Consider the following 20,058-nt stretch of genomic DNA (forward strand, 5'->3'; position numbering starts at 1 on the left):
CGCTCCTGCAAATTCAATTTCCAGCAGGCGTGTCCCTGCTGTGGTGGGGAGGGGGGGGCGGGATGGGGGTAGGGGGAGGGGGAGGGGGAGGTGGGGGGAGTGGGACTGGGGCAGTCTCGTCATTTGTCAACATTCGCCTGCGTGTTGAGATTGGCGGGGACGAGTGGAAGTACAGCTAAGAGCAGACGCGTAATCTTTGATTTTGTTTTTTCACGCGCGCTGTCATTTCCATCCACGGGCCCGGAGAACGGCGGGAATATTAACGGCGCCGGCCCGGGCTTATCGGGCCGCGGCAGCTCTCTCCTGCGCCTGAGACGGCGCCTCGTCCGCGTTCTGATGGGAACACGAACCCCACTCATATATTCATACCTCTGACTGATCGACGCGGCGGAGAGAAACGGAGCGCGTTCGCTATCTGCTCCGTATCGTCAGAGTGTTTCTCATCCATAGTAATAAGTTTCAGTGCACCTGATCGATTAAAGGCGGGAGCGAGCCAATCTTGTTAGTGTACCTGTGTGTATGCGTGTGTGTGTGTGTGTATGTGTATGCGTGTGTGTGTGTGTGTGTGTGTGTGTGCGTGGGGCGGGGGAGGGGGGGTGCGGGTGGGTGGTGAGTGTGTTATAGCTCGTCTGGGGGGGTAATTAATTTTGCATGCTTATCCAGTCGTTACACTCCTGGACTCCTGTCAGCTCCCAAAAGTGTCTAATTGTGCGGCGCAGGCTCCACACCGGAGCACTGGAGTGAGTCGAGCGACAGGGAATCCACAGCAGATGGGCTGCAGACAGTCTGCAGAGCCCATCTACTGTCAGGAGTCTGCATGCGAACCCAGTGCAGGCAGTACTCCTACTGTACACACCAGCAGTCTACATTCCAGACACTGTAAACATTGTCAGTAGGCTAGTCTAAACCACATTCTGTAAATACCAGCAGCTGTACAGACTGAATTGTCAAACCTTATACTGTCTGTACTCCTTTAATATTTTTGGAAATGCCTCTGTTGACTGAACTTTTGAAGAAAAAATAAATAAATAAGTAAAAACATTTGAGTTAACTCCCAGGACAAAAATGTATAAGTGTCACTGGGGGGGGGGGGGGGAACAGACAACACCGCTGGCTATCCAATACACAACAGCTTGCCATAGCCTGAGGAGCAATGTGTGAACAAGTTCTGCTGATAATCAGCCTCCAGTCCCACATCCCCGAGCAAACTGATGGAATGTTTTTCAGATCTTTATCACCACGGTTTTCAATACTGACCTTGTTATTAAGGCCGGCTGAACTGAGATAGAGATTACCCGAGAATGTTTGTTTCTGTAAAGCGTTGCCAATATGTTCAAACACGTCGTGCCAATAAAGCATGTTTTTTATTGAATCTAGTTGAGAAAGGAAGGGGGAGTGAGGCAAAGGATGAGACAGAGAAGCATCGCCAGTCGTGCAGCGAGCAGGCTCCGCGATACGTCACACGGTGCGTCACGCAGTCAGGACCGCGTCAGCCGAACGCATAAACAAACACCTGGATGCAAACTGGAGAGCAGAAGAACGGAAGAAGGGCATTTTTAGCACAGCTACAATATGTTACATCAGTGACTACTGTAAAAGACTGTAAAAACATTTTCTATGTTAGCTCATTTAGGCTGCTGTTGGTCCACAGTCTGGGGGTAAAATGTATATTACAGTCGCAAGTGAACAGATCCTTCAGCAGCTGGGCATTTCCACAGCAGGGGTTGTCATTACAGAAATGGAAATGAGATTTACAGTATTGCAGGGCGGCAGTGTATAACACCCAGGAATAGGCAAAGACTCTGCCTCCGAGTCTTATCATTAGTCACAGCGTATTCACACACCAAGATCACCGCGTGTATACAATTACAGTGTGCTTAAGGTAATTGCAATGCACTAAAAATGATGTGCAAGTCGATCAGCGCGAGCAACAGTTTGTTACAGTACATATCACACAAAGTTATGCTAGGGGAGTCAAACTGATACGTTAGGAGTCCTGCGTCCATTCGTTTCTCTCTCTACATATATTCACAAAAAGCCCAATCATTAACAAATATTTAGTCTTTGCCACTGTACGCCTCTGCTAACCAACAGATCCTAACCACTGGAAGTGAAGCAGCTTGATATTGTTTTCACTGAGAAATAGAGTACAGGGGGAAATTTAATTTCATTTGGCAAGCCTCTTCCATGTAACCTTCACACAGAGCAAATACTAATACTGGAACAAGACAGTGGAGTCATCGGCAGAAATATGACTGATGAGAGACAATCACGAGAGTTTCAGCAGACGTACAGTGTACTGAATCAACAAAGAGGTTCAATTATTATATTTTGTCTGTGGGGTTGCCAGATTTGCAATTTATCAGAACCAGACAACATGCACAGCTGGAAGCAAGATGGAACCTGGCGTCAGATTGGGAGGGATTCCCCTCAGAACCAACATGGGTCCTGGGGGGACATTAGACATTACATTGTCCAGTCGGGACCACAAACCAGACCTGTACAAATAATTTGAAAACCAGACCATGCAAGCTAATACAATCAAACTCACAAGAGTAAATTATTTGAACATGTCTATGCATTTTTGATGCATTTTAAGGCGTGCTTGACTGCCACTAGCATTAGTCTAGGTAATCACAAGTAGATCTAATCTAACCCAGCTCAAAGGTCGAATAGCCACAGTGCACATACAATATACACACCGCAGCAAATAGCAAGCCAGTTACAATAATAATTGCACAAACTTTCAAAGAGCAAGATTCTCAAAATTCTCAGTGTAAATAGGGATGATTAATTTCATTATCCTCATAGAGCAACTGATTTTGGTTCTGTCTTGGATCTCTGTCTAAATTATCATATTTTCAACCAGCAGACCAGATTGAGATACGGTATTCAGTGCATTGCATAGTTATAACTTTAAGATTTACAATTTTTAAATGAAGTTTGGGGGGGGGGAGGGGGGGGGGGCTTTTCATAATTAATGTTCCAGTGTTTTTGTTACATTTTACAGGTACATTTTTTTGCACTGGGGCAGGGTCATGTGTTGCTGTTTATATTTGCATTTTTAAAAAAGTTTTTGAAAATTGATCAAGGCTTGATATTGTTGTGTGTGAGTGACTGCAAATATTTGTCAGACTACATAAATTCTTTCTCTTTATGTGCAACATTATTTTCTCAGGAACAGGGATTATTTAGCAGTCACTAGTCACAATACCACAGGATCGCTGCTAATGATGTTTGCACAAGCTTTTTATGTTCATAACTAATTAGAAATATTATAGTTATCCTTTAAGCATTTAAATGCACATGTTTTGACATATCTGTGCGCTTATGAGTCTTAGAATTCTGAATTTGTGAGTCAGTATTAACAACAAAAACTTTTGCTGTGAACACTTTGCAAGCACATTCAACAGTGGAAACGTTTGAGCCTTGGCACCATCTTGACTTGGAATGAAATGTAGATCCCGGCTCTTATTAGAATAATATACCTGGCAATCTGCTGGGTTCATCAGACCATATTTGTTTTGCGTATTGAGAAAGACTGAATTTGATTAATGGCTTACAGAAATGTGTGGGCTGTATACATTTACTGTACGGTGTAAACGGCAGTTAGTCCTGCTTACGACTGGCCCTCGCTCAGAAATTAAATTAATCACAAGGGCTGAAACATTAATTCCACTTACAGCCGGTATAACACTAAAATCGCTTATTAAAAATAATACAGGCATAAAGTGGCACTTGTCTTTGGCAGTAGATGAGATATATGTAATGTGGAAACCGCTGCTTTCGAGATGGCTGATTCCAGAGGGCAGGACACCGGCAGGTACGGGCAGCAAAATGTAAATGAGAGCTTGTGTGACGAGGGTGCCCTCCCCTGTTTCACCCTGACAGCGTGTTTGCCGCAAATAAGATGAGACAGGTAACTAATTTAATTAACAGCTCGTAGGAAGAGCTAAGTGGTCTTTAGGTTCCATGTTATTCCGGTTCAATTTCTCATCAGCCCTTCAATCGTGGAATGGACCCAGAGGTGATTGTGATGCTGGTCATTTTCTCTGTGGGGAGTTGGGGCGGAGAAAGGAAGGGTGGTTCTCCTGACTCCAAAGAGCAATGAAAATATATCATATACTATGTATGTCAAAATCCTTCAGTAAAACTTTCCACCTTCTACTACCCAAACAAGTCATCAGCTAACTAAATCTCATCTGTTTTAGAGCGGCCTATGTTTTGTGACATGATGACCAGGGCTACACCAGCAGCTATCCCCAAGGGCTGTTGGTTTTTTTTGTTTTGTTTTGCTTTGCTTTTTTTTCTGGTGAGGCGGGAGGGAAGGCTCTGTTGACCTACACCTTGCAGCAGCTTCCCAGCGCTGACAAGAAATTTAACAGGAGATGTGCACTTATATCAGTGACCATCTATTCAGGAGCTAACTTTGTGTGGCAGCCTTCGCCTCTTGTTATCTGTGTTTAAATGCCGCGTAGAACACGGGCGCCAGTGGAGAGTGGTCTTTCGGCATATTGAATTTAACCTGTTTCTATAGACAAACAAACAAACAAACAAACAAACAAACAAACAAATAAATAAATAAAATAAATGGAAATGGAGAAGGAGGTTTCCATGATGGCTGTCAAACCAACAAAATGTCCGTGGACTGGTTACGCTTAAGATTTAGTCCATAACAGACTCACGTGAAGGCTCTGCTTATTCTGTGCTTTTCTGCAATCATAAATCTTCTCACATTTCTAAGGACGAGACTCCATATCTCACCCTGTCGGTAAAGCTGCTTCTATTTATTTTATTTTTTTGCAGTGTTTCTGTTATTAGTTGAGTTCAGGAGATGGTGTTAACGCTGTTTGTTGGCAAAACAAAGGAAGCAGACTACACAAATAATCCCAAAAGCAGGAAATGATGTGACAGCGTTATCTGGGTTTTGTATCACGTTTTCACCCCCCAACAGACAGAACAACAGGAGAGAGAGACAAATGAACTGAGGTGGAGACGGAGGTAGAAAACAGAAATTATGTGAAAATCTGCAAATTCAGAAAGCAGTTGGCTACCTCAAGTCTCACCGGACAGCCGGTAGCTTGGGTTCGTCAGCAGTCTACTCGGCCAAAATCGGTCATTTTTGGTGAACCGAGATACTGTCACATCGATTACCAAACGAGTAGTGCATATGTTTGCATTGTGCTTTTGAGCATCTGTTACCACTGGTTATCATTAATTTATTTGTAGGATGCACATTCAATGTTTTTGCAGTAAAGTTTTCAGTAAACTACACTTAGTGGCTACTTTATTAGGTACACCTACCTAGGGCCAGGTAGGACACCCCCTTTTGCCTTCAAATCAGCTCAAATTCTTCACAGCACAAATTCAACAAGACACTAGAAACATTCCTTTAGGGATTTTGGTCCATATGGTATGGTATGGTTACTTTTGCATAGACCTCCAAAATGGGCATTTTGCCACAAAGATAAACAGCATTTGATTGGTTGAGATTGGTCACAAGTCAGTGAAGCAGAGCCTGCAGTTGTTTCAATCTGAATGGGAATGTATAGCTTCTGTCTCCAATCACTAGCCTCAGTCCTGTCCTTAAATGTGCCACGCCTCGTAGCACATGCACACACAGAGAAAGGTCAATGATGTCAATCCCTGAGCATCCAGTCACAACCAATGATACTCTGTCCTCCAGTAAGGAGCCCAGCAACAGAGGGAGATAGAGGTGGAGGGAGAGTGTAGCTGCATATATGAGAGTCCTTCCATTTCTTCATGTAATCCACACCCCTTTGGGAAGACCCCTGTGATTAAATCGAAATTAACAGCCTCTCCTTCAGGGGGCCGAGGGGCTGGCCATCCCAGGATCAATTTACCAGAGCAAACAGGGAATCCATGCCCTCCCCCCCTACGGAGGGATCGCAGCAGGTGTGCATTGATCAGCACAACGCAGCTCACCATCATGGCAACCCGCGGAGGGAGGAGAGGGGTGGGGTGAGCCAGTACAAGACAAAGCACTTCCAGCGGACCCTGCCTTCTTCCCGCCAAGCTACCACGGACTCCATTACCGAGCCGAGCCTGGCTGCAGCCCCTCATTGCCCCCGGCAACGGCCCCCTCGTCAGCCTCAAGGAAGAGGAGGAGGACTAATGGAGGGGTGGTGGGAGCGGCCCTGCCCCGGGGGCCTCCTGCCGTCGTGCTGACCTCACGGCAAACTCACGACCGCGCCACTCTACGCCGCAATTTCTCCCCGTCGTCATCATCTTCTCCGCCTACTCCCGCTCGCCATGAATTATTCAGGAGGATTATTCAAAGGGATGAGCCATTAAAAATACATGGGGGATGCCTCCACACAGTTTAAAATATTCTTATCGTTCGCTTATTACCTGCAGTGTGATGATGCAGGTGCTGGCAGAGCACTGCCCCCCCCAGATCTGGAAATATGCCCGTTCTGGGATTCCCCCCACCCCAACCCACCCGCCCCCCCACCCCACCAAAAGCAGAAGAGAAATGTATTCAGCAAAAGTAAATACCATCTGAGACACAGCATTCCTCTGGAGGAAAGAGCTCATTACCATTTTTTTTTTAAACGCTAGCAGTAGAAAATGAGGTCAGGTCCCTGCAAAGCACAAAGCAGAAAATCGGCAGATATCATCCTTTCATCCTTATGTCCTTTTACGCTCTTCCTGCGCTCAGACTGTTCCGGAAACAATTTTGCCATGTACCAGACTCTAGACCCCTTCAGCCTCATAACCCCTCGTCTTTTCACTGTGCGCTTGCACTCTTTCACCTGGTATTGTACCTACACCCGCATGGCCTGACACCAACACCGTTTCACCCTGTACCTCTACCCGTTCGGCTAGATACCGATATCTTACTCTATTCACCTTTTCACTTTGTGCCAATTACTTTCTGCTCTATACTATAACTGAACACATTCATCCTGCACATATGCCTTACTGTCTTGTACTAAAGCACCCCCTATAATTCTGCCTGATACTCTGCCCTCTATACTTTCGCTACTGTACCCGCATTCACAGTCTTCATGCCCCTTCTTCCTGCATCTACACCCTAGATCTACATACTGAATGAATCCTGTCCAAAACCTAGTTTTAAACGCAATGCCTAGTGAGACCGTAATTTCGGTCTCACTAGGCAAGAGGAAAAGGCGCAAGAGGAAATTCGGTACATTTGCAAATTCTGTTTAAGATATCACTGGCTGTGATTGATACTAACTCCACGTACATTGCTCAGATGCATTTTCACCCCCTGTTCCTGTCATTCGCACATTCTTTCATTAGACCGAAGATTTGTTCAGAGCGAGAGGAACCACAGAGGACGCCTTGAGGAGCAAATCGAATTCTCCCAGACACCTGAGAAAGCCCGTATTTTTCAGGAATGTGTCATCGCCCTGTTTATTCTCATATATTTTCCATCAAACCTCCCCAATTAATTATTCAATAAAACAATACTCATAAACAACAGATTCCCAGTTGGGAGGGGGCAGCAAAAGAGGCATACTGAGCTCCTATTATCCATAACTGACTCCCACCTGGCACAGATTCACAGGGCTCACCAAATTTTAAAAAATGACAACTAGTCTTATCATTGCCTGCGGATGGCACTGTCTGCCCAGGCTGGATAGGAGAACACCAAGTGATGCTGAAAGATGGTAAAGGGCTGTGATGATGCGGCAGCTGTTCCAGCAGGCTGTGTACTGAGAGCTCGTCCCTCCATCGCAGCTGTGGAACCCTCGGCTCAGTGAGGGGTGATCACAGTTAATAAACATGTGGACCGGAAGGGTCCTGATCCTGTCACCTGTGCCTCCTGGCAACGGCTGCCCACCGCTGGCCACCTCAACCCCATCCCCCATCCCCCCCCCCCCCCCCCCCCACATCCCCACACACATCCCCAATGCCCCCACCCTCAGGGAGAACCCTCCTCTCGAAGAGTGTGATTTTCGGACACGCGCAGAGACAAACAGGGCCAAAGCAAACTCGCCCAAGGAAGGAATCCATCCACTCCTCTGTCCCTTAATGCTCCTTTATTTATATCAGCGTGCCGATGTGCTCACATAGCTAGTCATTCTCAGCCTGGCGCTAGAATTCGCACCCGCGCGGATGAGCGCTAGCGGCGCGTCAGTGGGCGAGCGAGAGCGTTCAGCCTGAGCGTCAACCGACACCACACTCCCCGCTGTTTATAGGAACGGTAATTAAAAATATCTGCTTTGGTGATCCCCTTCCTCATCTCCTCACGTTGGATGTTAGACTCAGAGATTGACGGATGAAAGAGGAATATCACATATCCTGCTTACAGCTTAATATACTTCAGGGTGTGTGTGTGTATGTGTGTGTGTGTGTGTGCATGTCTGCGTGCGTGCCTGTGAATGTATGTGTGTGTGTGTGTGTGTGTGTGTGCGTGTCTGCGTGCGTGCACGTGTGTGTGGGTGTGTGCGTGTGTGTGTGTACATGTGTATGCTGTTTCAATCAGTGCTGATAAACTACATCTGGTTCATTATTTTCATGTCTTGTTATGAAATTATTTCAGGAAGTCAATTAAATTTCCACTTGTTGTCATAAAGGTCACATTTTTTGTTTTCTCAAACACTAGAGAAGGCTTGCCAGCGTCAGGCGGGAGACGTTAATGGCGTGGCGTATTTCCTGCTAATGAGAACTCCTGTTTGTTGTTTTAATCTGTCTCCGGTTCATTATTATTAAATTAATTCCTATGTGGAGAGGGGGGGAAAAAAAGGAACCAGAATCATTAAGATTCAGAAGGTTTCCTTCCCACTCCTCCACATTCTTGCTTGGTGTGAGTCACAGCAAAGCACAAACACGGTACACTTCGGTTCAGAACACCCTACAGGACATACTACAGTGTGCAGTACACCAGAGCACGCACACGCTACGTGCTACATAGTTATCATATATTTATGGTAACAATATGAAGCTGTTCTGATTTTGTTTTCGTCACACCGTTGAACGTGACCTTTAAGCTGTTCAGCGAATGGGCAGGGTGAGGTTTAATCGTCTCCGGCAGTTCCTTCTCTTCTGTACGAATTAATGTGCGTCTGTTTGGTAATTATGTTTTAATCTAATTGTTGTCTTCCTTGTGTAATGAAGCGTGTAATCGGCTTTAATCAGGAAATGTCTCCGCACTAGAACAAACATATTTATTGTACTGTTTGTGTTGGACTTTCAAGTTTAAACAAAAGCACATTCAAGCATGTCCTCACACCTATTCATTGACATCTGCGCCTATTTCTGTTACATTAAAGCGGTACTGTACACATACAATGTTTCAAATCACAAGAGAAATTCTTGGAAAGGGCTACCTCAGCAGTGAATACCAAGTAGTTGGGGTGCTATATTTTAAATAATCTTATTTCAACAATCTTTCTGTTGTGTGTAATTTGATGAATACTTAGAAACTTAGAAACTTAGAACACTTAGAATACTATGAAAACTTAGAGCTGCCTTTGAAAGCAAATATCAGCAAATAATATCTCAATAGCATAATTCCAATATCCTGTGGAACCAACGAAAAGTAGCCAGTCTACCCCAGGGGACACAGTTCAAGGGGGGACGCTGATTTCATCCGAGTAAATAGCCTCATAATCAATATTGTGCTGCATACAACAGATCTGTTGTACCTCTGTGGTGAACAAACCACCTCACCCACTCTGAATAAACAGTGACCAGCAACTGTTGTGTGTTATTTAAAGAGTTCCCTCAGAAATTCCCCTGCAGTGTTCTAGCTGGAGAAACAACCAGAGCAATATAGAGTAGCATAGCGAACATCTCCATGTGAAACAGCGAGTTTCACTGTAAAACCCAGAGCAATACAAAGAAGCATAATAGACATTACCCCAATACTTTTTTTACTCAAAACTCCCAAAAAGAAATAGTGTCAATATTGAGCAAATATCCCTGGTTCCATTCTTCTCACCAGATCAGAATTCCTAAAAAACATTGTTGACCTCTCCCATCACTTGACCATTAACTATAAATGGTGAGGATATGTGGTCAGATATAGGTTTGAGAAGTCAGCTGACTCCATCTTCTTATATGCCTACTTCTTATATCATTACGTTTCTGACAGGGCTAACACAACCACTACACCAGAGTGCAGAACCTGGAGAACAGCAGAACAAAAGAACATTAGCTCGAAGCACTGGACACTCAGGAGTGCTTTAAATGCTATTTCACTTTTAACCCATGAAACAACAGGCTCTAACACCCTAAACAATAGCAGCATAGTAAGCTTCACCCGAGGAAACTGCATGCTCTACCTCAGGACACCATGAGACAGCACAGCAGACACGGTTTAAACACACAATTTAGCCGCAGCCTGCTGACATCTGACATTGGAAGAGTCCTTGACATTAACAGTGCCTGTCCATATGCCTTATCTGACATGTACACTCTCCTCAGACACCACCCACAGAGCTATTGAGACGCTCATTAGCGATTTGCACTAGGCTGCTTAGCTTTAATTTCATCCATTCCTTTCATGTCTTAACTTACTGGAGCTATATCTCCTCAGTTTAACATTATTAGCATGTCTTACATAACGGCTGAAGATTTCAAAAAGCCCAGAAAAAGATTTTTTTTTTTCCAAAAAACGAATTAAAAAAAAACCATAGCCTGGACTCAATTAACATTCTTTTAGTCCTAAAAAAAACTTAATTTTGACTTGCAAGTTCAATAATCACCATAATAAATCACAGTAACGATCCAATGGTATTTATGAAGAAAAACATGCAAACTTTTGCTTTTAAATCAAAGGAAAATGTTGATTGAATTCAGGCCGTTGTCCATACATGAAAACATAAATATATTACACAACTTGTATGTTTATTTTTTATTCTGAGAGGCAAAGAGAAGGGCAAACATTATGCAGAAAACTATGATGGAAGGGTACCCCTTATTAGGAAAATTACGGTCTGTATATATTACTTCAATAGAGAAGGGGAAGTGAGTGCCCATGGTCAAGATGCCAAGACACCATATTACTTTACAGTGTGATTCAGCAAGGGTATCTAAAAAAACCACAGTGCCACCAAGTACCCTTCACACCACATTCACAGCTTGAGAAGAATGCAGACGATATTGCCGGCCTTCCTGCCTTTCTATTCGTTCCTAAGGCTTTTTTCCAATAATGATGCACTGCTGTAATGGAGAAAGGTCTACCGAAGGCCAAACTGGAGCCTTTGCTTCCTGAAAGGCACAGCAAGAGATATGATTGGCTTGCGGAGCCAAAGATCCATTTCCCTTGCAAAGGCAGATAATCGTACGCTCGGCCCGACACTGAGGGGTGTCACCTGCTGCAGTGTTGTCAGGTGCTTTTTTAGGTTCTTCCTAAATTCTCCGATGATTCACTTTTCAATTAACTGTCAATCCTCATTTGCAAATCACTGAGAAGCGGTATTAGATTATCACTGCACCAGTATGTCTATCAAATTTCAAAATCTGATAAATTTAGCTATTTTTAACCCTTGACAGATGTTGAATTTTTCATGAGACATGAAACAGAAGCTAAACCATCAACTGTAATGTGATACAAACGCAATATGACACAGAAAAATCACTCACATTCTTTAAAATCTATTGGGCAAATTTACATTGTGACTTTGGTTGTAATAAGAGGAGAAATCGACATGTGCACCAAGAAAAACCAGCCATCTTTAAAATTTGCACAACTCTCTTTTTAAACAGCAATCTTTGCAAATCATGTTTCGCACGGTCCTTCAAAGCTTCGGAATGTAAACAGTACTGTACGTTTGCATGCTGAAATGGAACACAGGAGAAAGACAGACACAGCTACAGTTACTCGCGCGTTATTGAGAAGGCATTGCGTCCTTCCTTCGCTCCGAGCATCAGGCGCAAAACGTTGCGCAGTGTGCCCAGTAAACACAGCCCGAGCCCGACAGCTCTCATCGCCGGCAGGCGCTGTTTGCCGCTCGACCTTTTACGTCACCTTGTCTAACGCTCGGTCATCACTAAGTCTGAGCAGGCAGTCCAAACCCAGCCTAATTACCATACAGAGCCTGTAGCCAATTCCCAGAAGAGCACAACATCACTGAGTTTGCAGGGCTTAGATGAGGTGAAACAGGACTGGGAGCGCTTTAATTGGTTGTCATAATTGAACTTTATCAGCTCCAATAGCAAGCGGCGGGCAGCTTAAATGTTTTAATACCATAAACGAAGTGTCAGAGCCTCGGCTGCCGGACCCACTTAACACCCAGTGACAAGCACAGCAAAACAGCAGAGCTGGGTTCTGGAAAGATCCACGGATGCGAATAGGGATCTTTCTCAGTGGGCAAGGCACAGCACAGACGACCCCCCCCCCTCTCTGAGGCATACTGTCTCCCCCCCCCACCCCGGGCCCCCCAGTCCTCAGAGCCGAAACCTCAGTCGGGCAGAGAAGGAGTCCATACCTTAAAGAGCCGCAGGATGTTGGCCACCATGATGGACACCGAGCTGGCGGCGGCGCCGATCACGCCGACGATCTTGTCGGGCTTGGCGAAGATGGGCGGGTCGCCGTTGGCGCAGCGGACGTCGGAGGCGTCCTTCTCGATGAGCGCCTGGACGAAGGTGAGCGACTGCTCCAGAGCGTAGGTGTCCCGCGAGCAGGTGTCCAGGACGCGCGCCCCCAGCGTGACGTTGGGCAGCAGCTCGGGGTCCTTGTTGATCTGGTCGATGGCGAAGAGCATGGCCTCCAGGCGGTGGATGCCCTTCTCCTTCTTCAGCTCCCCGCAGGGCACGCCCCGGTCGCCGCGGGCGTGCACGGGGAACAGCCCCCCCAGGATGACGTCGCCCTCCAGGCGGATGGAGTGGGCGTGCTCCTGCGCCTCGGTCCTCTGCATGGAGGTGAGCAGCCAGCAGCAGTTGGCCGTCAGCAGGAAGAAGCACTGGCAGGAGACGGAGCGGCGTTTGGAGTCCCTCGCCATGGCGACGCGGGGCGAGGGGCGCGCGGCGGTCGGGGAGCGGGGCGGGCGAGCGGCGGGAGATCGAAGCGGCGGACGACGGAGTGGCGGTGGGCGCAGGACGCAGGCGGGACCATCGGTGCCCCCCCTCCCCCCTCCTCTTCCTAGCAGCGCTGAGTCAGGTGTCCCGGGCCCGCGGTGGGGTACCCTTCCATCTGTATAACATCCCGGCCGCGTGGGGCTTGCATGGCAATAAAGGGGGAAAGATGGAGAGAGTGCTGGAGCAGGTGGAGGTGGAGGAGACCGGAGAGGTGAGCCTCAGAATCAGGCTGCTGTGCTCTCACATGTTCCTGCAGGAGAATTAGAGAAGAGCAGCCATCTCATCATCTCCCTCAACACTGAGGCTCTCACACACCCTTGCACACACACACACACACACACACACACACACACACACACACACACGCACACACGCATGCACACATACGCATACACGTACACAAACACACACACAAACAAGCAGGCATACATGTACACTTACACAAACAGCAGCAGATGAACACACAAACATGTACCCACACATACGCAAACAGATACGCACACGCATGCACTTATACAGGTAGACGGACACATGGATGCAGGCACACACAAGCACACATTCACAAGCAACAAACACTGCAAGCAGTGCAGAGTGAAAGCAATAAAGGCCATGATATGACCTTATTACTACCAGCTACATCTCTCATTAGCAGGGTGACAAATTGCATTTCATAACATGGATGTGGCTTGGCTATTCCCACTTGGGCCAAGTAACACCACCTCTAAAACGCATTCAGCAGAATTACTGTCTGGCATTCAGAATCGAGTGGTGAGGTCATTCATTAGCATCCATTAAACATTGTTATTAATGACATTAAACATCCTTCTGTGGCCATTCCGACAGGGCTGCCATTACACTGTGTGTGTGTGTGTGTGTGTGTGTGTGTGTGTGTGCGTTCGCAGGAAAACAATATATACAGAATTTTATATTCACCATAAATCTGGCCTCTCAAAACATATATCAGTGTCACAAGCTATAGACCCACCCCCATTTTATAAGCCATTTCCTTCTTTTTGTTTCACCAGTCCCTGACAGTTGGGCCTGACCACTTGCATCTACTTTTCTTCATATAAATGTCCCAAATTCTGCTGCCATTCTCCATTTGAAATGACATGACTTGTCAAGTTAACTCTTCCACAGTGCCCTCCATCTTGAGGCACAAACATTCCTCTTGTGTTTGATCAGAAGGCTAGGATTATTCCTGCGGGCAACCTCATTTCTTAAAACAAATTGTGCTAATTAATACTTTACTGAGATACACTGAACACCTCCTGCAATTTTGTGATAATAATGAAATTGTCTTTCTCCTTAATTAAATGGTGTATATCCAGCATGGAAAAGAAAACAGCCCACTGCACAGTAAAATGTCAAGTGTTGATTTAACTCTAATAGTGTTCAAACAGCATTTGGTCCCATATTCCAGAGTGGTATCTGGTAAGAGTTGAATTAACACTGTTAGAGATGAATTAACACTGGACATATTACTGTGTAGGTATTAAGGGTTATTTTAGATCCCATAATACATTATATGTCTGGTATGATCTCAAAAAGAATAAATATTTGATGGGGATGGCTACCATAGATGGATGTACTGACTTTGTGTTTAGAAGTCTGTTTGAAAAGACCTGTTTTAAAGACTAAATAATTTCAGAATTTTTCCAATTTACAATGAAACCACAAAAATAGCTCATTAATGTTTAAATAAGGCACATTTTAGACCACTGTGTAGAAAATCTGTTAACCGGGAACTAAATAATGTGTAGAATTACCTGAAGTATGGTAGAGGGAGAATAAAGAGAACTGCTGGGGAACTTATTCTATGAAATTTGACAACCAATCCTGCAGAGCAATGGCGATCACCAGCCTCATTAAATCGGAAGTTCGCCGCACGCCGCATACCCTAACGAACCATGCCTCGCGCTCCAAAATGCCTCTGCTGCGCAACAGTGCCACCACGAACAAACGCGAGGCACAGTTAGTGTAGTGCGCAACTGAAATTTGGGTGCGTTTTGCCTGCAAAACACGTTAGCAATTTCAATACGAGTACCCACCTTTTCAACTCGTTTCCTGGTTAAAAAGGGGCACATCTAACGCTTATGTGCATACAAATAACATTTTGCATAATACATTATTATTTGTGATTGTCGAATGCAAATTTGTTCAGAATTTCCATTTCCATTTCAATTTCACCAACCGTGATTGATCTCAGAGTCCTGTTTTACATAGAAAATGTGCAATTGTTGGATTCTGAGTCACTCGGTCAATTAAATGCATTGTTGTATAGCGCCATTCACAATTGAAACTATAACAGAGCTGCCACAGATTATGGTATCATGCCCGTAATGATCCTGCGCTACTGGGCGATTTCTGCGCATGCAAAAGTATCAATCATATTTTTTCCCCATGGGGAATGTAATGTATGAAGCCATGATAAAGATTCCTTTGTAAAAATGAATCTAAACACAAAACTTAATTGCATAATTAAATTAAAATATTTTCCGAATTTCGTGGAAAGGCTGACGTTCAACTTGCTTATAAGAATGATTTAATGAAGAATGATGGAATTCCAACACTTCGATCTTTATCACTGGCAGAAAGCAGAACGGTCTATTACCCTGGCAGGCGAGGTAAGTCCCATTTCTCTTTTTAATTTACACGAATCGGTATGTGTCAAGCTATACCATCTTCTGGCGATTCTATTATATTTTCTTCAACCTAACAACTCTCTGGGGATCTCTGTGCTCTTTTCAGAAACTGATAGCTTTTTTCTCTCATCCTGTTACTGAGGGAAAAGGCGCGATTTTCCCTCTCTCTCCCTCTGTCTCTGTCTCTTTCATAGCTACTGCAAGTGTTATCTGACAATCAATTACATGTTGCAAAACAAAGACAAACACAGCACAGACAACCGACATACATCGAATATTAAATCGTCCGTCGAATTATTGAGCTGTTAAAAATAATATCCATATTAATTCATATTAACATCTCGTTTAATACAAACAGACGTTATAATGCAATATGCATGTTATTCTTAGTACAGACAAATCAAAGCTAGTATATCAGCCGTCTGAGCATACACATACTACTACCTAATTAAAAGAAGCACAGCTGCAGTATTGTTGTATATGTTTAGCATTTGGCGCTGAATATTCATGTGATCTCAAATCTCCGTATAATTCCGACCCACAAAATGATTGTTTTAGGATATTGCTATTACTGTTAAGAGCATCGTCAGTTTCTATCTACATAAAAGGCTTTGGGAAGAATGCATGAACCTCATCAGCGCTCAAAAGGGCACATCTTCACATCAGCCTCCGCGAAGAATAGCGAGAGAATATTTAGAACAACCGAAAGCTTAAAATGCACATTTCCGACGAATTCCCTTATGTAGAGGGAAGCATTCCCCATAAATAGAATATAATTTGCACAATTATAATGGGCTTATCCAGTGGTGTAAGAAAAAGCAAAGAGACATCACATTGCGATATGAAAGCGCATTCCTTGGCTTTTCTGTAATGGAACTTCCTTGCAGAGCTCAGCACTTTTCCGAACGGTACAAAAACAATTTAAAACGGCATACAAACCTAGGGGTAATATCCGAGCACTTGAATATTTTATATTTACAAATGCTTCGCTTGCAGACATATTATATTTAGTTATTGGTTCAATTAAATAACGGAAACCACCAGAAATTTGGTCTAGAAGAACCCGTAGAACATCAAGAAACGGTGCGCGCAGATGACTCACAATGGGGAAAAAACCTGAAATCTAATGCTGAGTTTACCTCACATTTAAAAAACCATTAGCATAAGTAATAGCAACACTTGCTTATGAATCTACCTGCTGCTTGGAGGCTTGGGTATGGTTCCGTAGCTATGCATTCACAACCCGCTGGAAGCTTCACGCGTCTCTGTTCTCGGTGCTGAAAGGGACAGCGCTTCGAGAGAGCGCGAGCGCGTCTCCAAGTGAATCACAAAATACTCCCACCGGCCGTGATTGGTCTCCCAACTCTGTCTAATGCACCTCCGCAGCTTATCAGGCGCTCAATCGGTCTGCGGGAAGGAAAGGTTCCTTCATCTGGCTACTTTACATTATACAGGTTGTTTAGCGCGTAGCTGACGTTTCAGACTACATTAATACATTGGGTGGGGTGGGATGGTGGGGGGGGGGGGGGGGGGGTTGGGGATGTGGGGGCCGGGGGTGGTTGGGGCTGGGGGGGGGGGGGGGGGGGGGGGGTTAACAGATTATCGTCTGAGAAGTCATTTAAACCCGGCCAGTGCAATTACTGATTACAGCCAGGACAATGCAAAACATACGACAACGATAAAACTGCGTTTAGGCACCAATTATCCGTAACTACCAAAAACGACAATATGGCAAAAATGTACCTGGTTACCATTTTAGAGACAACATCTACGTATTTCTTCCAATACTGAAAGACACAAATTGTGCACAGGCCTACTTTATGGTGACTTACTTGAAATTATAATATAGGCTAGTATTAAGATTTGCCGTAGCATCGATCGATTTTGCAGCTTGAAACTGAATTGTACAATTGAAAATGCATCATTATTGTCAGCATCGGTCAACATAAAATATAATAAAACAATTTGGAATTTGTTTTCAAGGATGCGTATTGAATTCGATGTTTTGCATATTTCCATGTCTGTTGAAAATCGATATTTTCTATTCAAGCAATTTGTTTCGGGCGCTGTTTCAAAATTCGTATTTGGAAAATGAAAGGCTGTTGTAGTCCATTTGTGTCCATGTTTGATTCCTGAGCGGCATTCAAAGGCCATTTCAGTGCTCGGACCATGGCAGCTTTAAAAGACAGAAGACTTGCGCCATCTAGTGTCCGCACAAATGCATCTCACCCTCGTGCCTTAAGTGCGTTTTGCACTTTCCTTTGCTTTTCAACCGTGCAGGTTCGCAGGAAGCCAATAGGTCCACTCTCCGAGGACGTATAATTCTTTAGTTAAACTGTGTACTGAAATCAGGAAGCCTCAATAGGTTGAATCCTTGTGTATTTACAGGGTCCCAAATATTCATGAGTCTTATTTCCATCTGTGTTGGCACTGAGCTACAGGTGAGCAGGTCTGCCTCAGGTGATTTTATTTTTCAGCGTATTGATTTTCTTCTGTTATATGATGCTTTTAAAATTTTACAGGGTCAATCCTCCATAGAATCGGTTAAAAAGTTTCCACTGGCACAGTCTGTCTAATTGTGAGATTTATAATGGCACGCTAGAAGAAAGCACCAACGGGCTGATTCCAGTCCACTGATTTGATTCTCAGAAAAATAACTATATGGCGATGTCAGACAGGGCATGCGCCAGTATGCTTGGACTGTGAGTTATTAACCTTTCTTCATTAAATGATCATAAAGTTCAAATAAGAACACCTCTGTCAGGTGAGTTTAATGTTGGACAGCTCTTCTACAATGGGCAATTTAAATTACATAACAATGAACAATAAGCAGCAACTTAAATGACCTACAAATATATTTAAAAAGTAGCGGCCTGTTGTCAGCAGTTTGATTAAAAGGCACAGGCAAATACAATGTTATAGAAAACCAAGGGCTATAAAATAAAACAGCAGTGGTGAATGGGGGGGGGGGGGGGGGGCTTTAACAGTAGACTAACAGCCTGTTCGAATAAAAGCACTTTTCCTCAACTCATGAGCCAACTGCCAAATTCATCAGCCTGTCCTTTCTAAGCCTAACAGCCAACTTGGACAAGCCTTTTGTGAACAGAGAACCACATGAACAGGGCTTTCTCCATACTGGAATTCTGTGGGAGGCAGTGCTTCTTTCGGTCAAAGTTAAGCCACATATGTCTCACACATATAACATCTTATTAACAGGTCATGGTATTCCCTAGACTATTTATTTTGGGCTGAAGTCTGGTGTGTGGGTTTCCGAGTCACGTTTTGTCTTCTTTTTTTGCTGGCTGTGTAAGGGGGTTCCATGTAATACATTTGACTCTATTTGTTCAGTTCAGTAGTGGCGGATGGTGGACAGCATGGCGGGTTGAGGGGGGTGTAGCAGAATTTAAATGTGACGGGTTCCTGTGAGGACATTAATGCAGGAGTAATTACTGGGTGTGTTACAATGTAAGACTTAAAATATTTCAAATCAATTAACATTACTCAGCCAGTAATACAAAACCGTTCGATGTGTTATTAATGTCATATTACAATGACAAAGACATTAAAAAATTCAAATAAAAAGGTACATTTGAATTAACGTTACTCAGCCATTCTAGTCACAGACCTAACTGCATTGGAAATGCAATGCCATGTACAGTAGGTATGATCTGTTCTTCTTTGGGCAGGCCCTACATGTACACATGTCATCGGAACCAAAGACCTGCATTTTGTAACAGCTCATTTATTGCTTATAGATTAATTATAAAAGATGATAGACAGCACAGCTACATATATGGAAAGATGGGGCCGAATATAATTTACTGTATATTGCAATACTTACCTGTATTCATGTTTTTAATATGGAGTTTGCTGTTAAAAACTTTCTTTAAATAAGATACACTTGTGGACCCATACTTCAATAAAACATATTCACATTACTTTGCCAAATTTAGCCAGTAATTTCATTGCTACCTTTGTGAATTGAATTGAAATGAATTGGAATATCTAAATATCATTATCAAGTTGCATTATTAGGCAGTTGGTTACATAAAGTGCATAAAGTGTAATTGAGCTAAACATACATGCATGCAGACACACATACACACACACACGATTACCAAGAAAAAGACCAAGTCATTCCTTTTCCGATGAGTCGCTCAGATTGTATGACACAACCAGATCAAAATGAGCCAATATTGCTTGTACAATGTCTTGAACCCATAAACTGCATACAGCAATATTTCAATTTGTTTACAAGCTTTATCATTTTTACTCACTTACCTTTTTACATGATATAGTGTTAGAGATTCAAGAAAGACTGCCTGTGTGTTCTCAGTGTGATTGTACTGATTCAACACCTTCCATTGCACTGTTGGTACATTGCACCTATTTCACATAA

The 20,058-nt window shown here is 44.0% G+C and overlaps 1 protein-coding gene and 1 long non-coding RNA gene across 2 annotated transcripts in view; one reads left to right on the forward strand and one right to left on the reverse strand.

Annotated features, from left to right (window-relative positions):
• LOC118231955 (metabotropic glutamate receptor 8) overlaps positions 1-17,126 on the reverse strand; it is a 160,793-nt gene extending 143,667 nt beyond the window's left edge. The window contains exons 1-2 of the mRNA XM_035426384.1: positions 16,855-17,126; positions 12,426-13,264 (exon numbers count right to left, since the gene is read on the reverse strand). Coding sequence (XP_035282275.1) covers positions 12,426-12,938 — 513 coding nt within the window. The 5' untranslated portion in view covers positions 12,939-13,264; positions 16,855-17,126. The remainder of the gene's footprint in view (positions 1-12,425; positions 13,265-16,854) is intronic.
• LOC118231957 overlaps positions 15,214-20,058 on the forward strand; it is a 32,630-nt gene continuing 27,785 nt past the window's right edge. Inside the window, exon 1 of the long non-coding RNA XR_004766182.1 lies at positions 15,214-15,641. This is a non-coding gene — a long non-coding RNA (uncharacterized LOC118231957). The remainder of the gene's footprint in view (positions 15,642-20,058) is intronic.

This window comes from Anguilla anguilla, chromosome 7 (assembly GCF_013347855.1).
Source record: "Anguilla anguilla isolate fAngAng1 chromosome 7, fAngAng1.pri, whole genome shotgun sequence".
NCBI classification, from domain to species: Eukaryota; Metazoa; Chordata; class Actinopteri; order Anguilliformes; family Anguillidae; genus Anguilla; species Anguilla anguilla.